The following is a 6523-nucleotide window of genomic DNA, read 5'->3' on the forward strand; positions in this document are numbered from 1 at the left end:
CTAATCAAAAAATAACATATTTTTTAAACAATTAATGAGCTAAATAAGTAGGTATAAAAATAGTAATTTTATTATAGTAAAAAAAATAGTTCAGGTAAAAATAGTTACCTAGCTGACAGTAGCCTTTCTGCTTGCTCAACAACTCGACTTAATATGGGCAGGATAGACAATAACCGGGGTTTTTATACCAAATCCACACGATAGAAAACAATGCTCCCCTTCTTAATATTCCCCTCGCAGGCTTTTCTTGGCTGGAGTAATTGACATATTTCAAATTACAATTATTTTACTACGCTGAATAATAAAATATAATTGATTTTGTTAGTCGCTCAGTCTTATCCGAGAAATGGAAAACAACTTAAGTATCATTTTTTATTTTTAGCATTCTATGCTCTACAATTTTATATTTCTTAATAACTACTTTATAAAAACAAAAAAATAATATATAATTATATTTTTTGAATAGTCATGAGTCGCCGTCACACTGTCTGACACATTTACAATGTTACCCGTAACGACATACAGATTTAATTAAAGGACTTACTTTGGCCCTGCCTTTGCCTATGTAAATTGGCAACGATTAAAAAAACGTGCCAATTATCTCCCGCCATTTTCATTTTTTGGTATTTTCTCACAACGAATGCTAATTTATTTTTTATATGTAGGTACTTACTGAGTTTTATTAGCCGATTACATTTTTTGAATACTTACAAATATTAAATTAGCCATGGGCGTGGATACTAAAGAATTTGAATTTTTGGAACAACTATTCAATGAGCTAGTGAGCGAATTTCAGTCACTCTCGGTAAGTCAAATACGTGAATAAAATTATTATTAGTAAATATGCAAATCCAAACTTGGATGTTTGTTACTCAATCACGCAAAAACTACTGGACGGATTTGGCTGAAATTTGGAATGGAGATAGAAATTATACCCTGGATACATAGGCTACTTTTTATCTCGGAAAATCAAAGTTCCCGCGGGGATTTTGAAACCACGCGGACGGAGTCGCGGGCATCAGCTAGTATAATAATATATACATATTATTACATATCTAACTTTTCGGAGCTATAAATCCGAAAAGTTAAGAGATGCGGACCCGGGATCGAACCCGCTACCTCCCGAGCCCGCACCCACCACACGTCATCATCATTATCAATCGATAGACGTCCACGATATAGGTAGATCTCTTGTAGGGACTTCCACGTCTTGCAATGGTCTTGCGCCGCTTGTATCCAGCGGCTCCCTGCGACTCGTTTGATGTCGTCTGTCCATCTCGTCTTCCAACCCTGCGCCCCGGTGCGAGGTGACTAGTCTAGCACATTGGAACCCCAACGTCTATCGGTTTTCGAATTATGTGCCCTGCCCATTGCCTACCACTCATTTACAAAAGATATCATCAAGTCTACTGCGGGAAGCGCTTCGCACAGAAGCTGCTCACGCGGAAGCCGCGGAAGCGTCCCGCGACGCGACCGAGCAAGTGAGCGCGGACGAGCAAGCTAACACCTCGGCCGCGGCTCTGCTACCACTCATATAGTTATAATTTACAAAAGATATCATCAAGTCAACTGCGGGAACCGCTTCGCACAGAAGCTGCTCGCGCGGAAGCCGCGGAAGCGTCCCGCGACGCGACCGAGCGAGCGAGCCCGGACGAGCAAGCTAACACCTCGGCCGCGGCTCTGCTACCACTCATATACTTAGTTCTAATTTACAAAAGATATCATCAAGTCAACTGCGGGAAGCGCTTCGCACGGAAGCTGCGGAAGCGTCCCGCGACGCGACCGAGCGAGCGAGCGCGGACGAGCAAGCTAACACCTCGGCCGCGGCTCTGCTACCACTCATATACTTAGTTCTAATTTACAAAAGATATCATCAAGTCAACTGCGGGAAGCGCTTCGCACGGAAGCTGCGGAAGCGTCCCGCGACGCGACCGAGCGAGCGAGCGCGGACGAGCAAGCTAACACCTCGGCCGCGGCTCTGCTACCACTCATATACTTAGTTCTAATTTACAAAAGATATCATCAAGTCAACTGCGGGAAGCGCTTCGCACGGAAGCTGCGGAAGCGTCCCGCGACGCGACCGAGCGAGCGAGCGCGGACGAGCAAGCTAACACCTCGGCCGCGGCTCTGCTACCACTCATATACTTAGTTCTAATTTACAAAAGATATCATCAAGTCAACTGCGGGAAGCGCTTCGCACGGAAGCTGCTCGCGCGGAAGCTGCGGAAGCGTCCCGCGACGCGACCGAGCGAGCGAGCGCGGACGAGCAAGCTAACACCTCGGCCGCGGCTCTGCTACCACTCATATACTTAGTTCTAATTTACAAAAGATATCATCAAGTCAACTGCGGGAAGCGCTTCGCACGGAAGCTGCGGAAGCGTCCCGCGACGCGACCGAGCGAGCGAGCGCGGACGAGCAAGCTAACACCTCGGCCGCGGCTCTGCTACCACTCATATACTTAGTTCTAATTTACAAAAGATATCATCAAGTCAACTGCGGGAAGCGCTTCGCACGGAAGCTGCGGAAGCGTCCCGCGACGCGACCGAGCGAGCGAGCGCGGACGAGCAAGCTAACACCTCGGCCGCGGCTCTGCTACCACTCATATACTTAGTTCTAATTTACAAAAGATATCATCAAGTCAACTGCGGGAAGCGCTTCGCACGGAAGCTGCTCGCGCGGAAGCTGCGGAAGCGTCCCTCGACGCGACCGAGCGAGCGAGCGCGGACGAGCAAGCTAACACCTCGGCCGCGGCTCTGCGACCACTCATATACTTAGTTCTTATTTACAAAAGATATCATCAAGTCAACTGCGGGAAGCGCTTCGCACGGAAGCTGCTCGCGCGGAAGCTGCGGAAGCGTCCCGCGACGCGACCGAGCGAGCGAGCGCGGACGAACAAGCTAACGCCTTGGCCTCGGCTGCTGCTACCGCTCAAGCTGCAAAGGCACTTGCAACTTTAGAAGAGGAGTTGACCACGGTGAAAATGGAACTAGAGTTTGCTGTATGTACATTTTCTCAAACTTTTCTATTTCTCTTGTTTAAATTACGGCATCAGGCACAACTCAAAAAGAGAAAATCGCTGACAGGCGAATTTCTCTATGACACCGTAAGATGGTTGAGGTAACCTTACCTAACCTAACTCCCAAGATATAACAGCGTCCCTCGGTGCAATCCGGTAAGCAAGTTTGGATGCGCACGCAGGTGCCTTGGCTGTGACAGCTGCACTTGCAACTTTCCAAGACGAGTTGACTATGAAAATGGAGCTAGAGTTTGCTGTATGTAAGTACATTCTTAGGGTTCCATACCCGAAGAGCACCAACGGGACTATTACCAAGCCTCCGCTGTCTGTACGTCCGTCTGTCAGCGAGCTGTACCTATCTTATGACCCGTAATAGATGGACAGTTGACCGATTTTTTTAATTTTTCCTTCTTGCTGATATTACGGCATCAGACACAACTCAAAAAGAAAAAATCAGCGGGTGGATATGAGTTTAACTAACGAGTAATACCTAAGAGTCGTTTACTCTGCTAAGAGTAAGACGATTGAGGGACCCTTGTACACCCTTGACATCTATTTCTAGGTGATAACAAAAGACCTATAGTCCGCGACAGGTCGAAATGGCAATCGGGGTATGAGGCGGGGGGACGACCCGCACACCCACACGTCACTCGCGCTCGCCCGCACCGGGTTAGCCCGGGGACAGTGCGGGTGTAGGAGCGTTCCGTCCGCGATTGCCATCTCGACCTGTCGCGTACTATACTTACATGTACTTCCCCATCGGATTGAAAAGCATTTTCTACATATTATTAGGACTAAGTAAGTATCTATTACAACTTCAGCATCGTCAACGCAGTGCCTCCGAAGAGAAGTGTATTGAGATGATAAATAAGACAACATTGCTAGAAAGGGAACTGCTAAACTTGCGACCACTTGAGGCTACAAACTCCACTTTACAGCGACAATTAATTGAAATGCACGAGCGCATTCACAAGACGACTGAAGATGCACAGAGGTAAGGGATCTCACTCCCTATTAATAGTTGTAGGCTGTAGCAAATAGGACTACCTATACCTACTTACTTATATATGTACTTCGAGATATGTACTTAGTTTGTAATTATTTAATGAACAAGGTTTTAATTTACCTATGTCATAAGGGCCTTTATAATTTAATCTCAGATTATTGAACGTGATTTACGTGATTTATAAGTTAAATTATATTTTTTTGTATGAAAGCGAGCTATCACGGCTTGAAAGCGAGCTACGGAGAGTGGAGAGATGCGCAAGCGCAGGGTCAGAGCTGCGCGAGCGCGCGCGTTTGGCTGCGGCGGCGCACACGCGGGACAGACGTCTCGCAAGTGCTGAACTGCAACATACCGCTCGGGAGCTTCAAACTGCCAAGGGTACTTACGGCAATCATCATCATCATCTTCAACCGATAGACATCCACTACTAGACATAGGCTTCTTGTAGGGATGTCCATACACCACGGCGCTTGCGCCGCTTGAATCCAGCGGCTCCACTTGTTTGATGTCATCTGTCCACCTAGTGGGGGGTCTACCAAGATTGTGCCTTCCCGTGCGAGGTTGCCATTTAAGGACCTTGGGACCCCAACCTCTATCGGTTTTTCGAACTAAGGAAGTATGGACCTAGGAACTTGGCAATAAATAACTAGAATTGCCATTCAAACAAATAGTTATTTCTATGCATCGTATTTCTGCTGCATCGTAGTTATTTGCTGAGGATCGTGACCCCTTTCCATTAAATCCCATAATGGTAGGAGTTTTCTTGGGATAGGTACCTACCTACTATAAAGCGGTGGGTTCTCAAATCCTTCCGCATAACTCGACCAAGAGATTTCGTTATCAGATGTTAGTGATAATAACCGCGACTGATGATGCCATAACGTGCTCTCCGAGGCACAGAGGAAAAGTATTTCCCAAGTCGGTTACCCATACATGTGCCATCCTGGCTGTACCTAGTTAGTTAGGCTGCTTGAAACAAGCACGTAGAAATTAGCTAAATTGGTGTACAATTTTCCGTATGCGACTGGCTTGGTGTTTTTGATCAAGCCATAGGATCCAGTTGCACCTTCGTCAAAGCAAACACAAAATTCAATTTGTGGACCACCTGTCTTGGAAACCTTACTTAAATGATGTTTATAGTATTTGACGGACTATGTATTTTAAAAGTACTTATTTATTTTAAATACTACTTAGATAACTTACTTAACTGTTTATCTTTATTGACTCATTGGCTTCATCATTTACCTACTTAATTAAAAATATTCTAATTAAAAATATTTTTTAGCTGAAATAACTCGTCAAGGAATTCTGATAGCTGAATTGGAATACCGTTTATCCAAGTCTCAAGAAGCTAAGAAGATGGCTGATCCTGAACTAGAATCTTTCATAGAAGTAAAGGCGAACGCCGAAGCCGAACGAGCTGGAACTGAGCGACTGGAAAAAGCACTAGCCGCGGCTTTAGCTGACAATGCCAATTTAGCTGCCGAGTTACACAAGAATGACAATAACGAATTAAAGGGACCATCTCCAGAATACAGCACTTCCACCAACATTGGTCCCATCGACTCATTCCTTGCCTAATAATTCCAAACGTTTCTAATAAAGTACTTATTTCTATTTTCACGCTGGTGTCTTGTTAATTGTGCCGCCCCATCATCCATACTTGCTCCTACTAATGTTTTAATGCAAAAGTGTGTCTACCTGTCTTTCATCAGCTAACTTTTCACTGCCCATTTGTTTAAAACCGATTAAGTATGAAGTTTGATACACAGATAAGATCATAATATACCGGGGATGGAAATAGACTGCTTTTTATTTCGGAAAATTAAACTTCCCACGGATTTTTTTAAAAACCTAAATCAACGCGGATCCGTGGATCGGAATCGTGGGCATCATCTAAGTACTTACTTACTTAGTAAATATTTCATATTTCATAGGTCAAAATCAAATCGGCAAAATATTGTGGGAGAACCTGTTGTATCTTGAATGTTTTGTTTCTTTACATTCGAAACTGGTTTCCTAATCGCGACATGCATGCCATAATATTTGCTTGCTTTGTATGGTCAAAATGTTACACAATTTGTTGTAAGTAGGTAGGTACTTATTGATTTTATGGATATATTTAATACAGTGTGTAGTGATATATGTCTATACCTACTTACATACATAGGTACATTTAGTAAGTAAAGTGTTTTATTGTGTAAAATCTTCATAAAAATCATTAAAAATAAAAATTTCTTTAACGATGGACTGTTAAAAGATCAGGTGGATATTTAGTTGTAGTTAAAAGAAATAAAGATTCATATAAATTAGTTTTGGATGTAAATAATCACGATCATTGGGCAGCCATACAGGAAATATTGTCCAATGTTATATGAGTAGTGTTTCCTCACTTGGACGTAGAGTGGGCGCAGGTTTTGAGGCGGCGTTTTCGCAAGGCTTCGCGGCGCCCCACGCCTCGGCCTGCGAGCCTCCGGACTGCGTAGGCGCCTCGCTGTGCC

At 44.4% G+C, this 6523-nt stretch overlaps 1 protein-coding gene across 1 annotated transcript; it reads left to right on the forward strand.

The window, feature by feature from the left end:
- Nucleotides 1-727: 727 nt before the first annotated feature.
- On the forward strand, nucleotides 728-5608 carry LOC117996485 (uncharacterized abhydrolase domain-containing protein DDB_G0269086-like). The gene is made up of 5 exons (XM_034984546.2): nucleotides 728-805; nucleotides 2792-2998; nucleotides 3838-4010; nucleotides 4234-4400; nucleotides 5308-5608. Exons 1-5 carry the CDS (start codon nucleotides 728-730, stop codon nucleotides 5601-5603), a joined length of 921 nt encoding a protein of 306 aa, XP_034840437.1. The 3' UTR covers nucleotides 5604-5608.
- Nucleotides 5609-6523: the final 915 nt, after the last annotated feature.

This window comes from Maniola hyperantus, chromosome 1 (genome assembly GCF_902806685.2).
Source record: "Maniola hyperantus chromosome 1, iAphHyp1.2, whole genome shotgun sequence".
Lineage (NCBI taxonomy): Eukaryota > Metazoa > Arthropoda > Insecta > Lepidoptera > Nymphalidae > Maniola > Maniola hyperantus.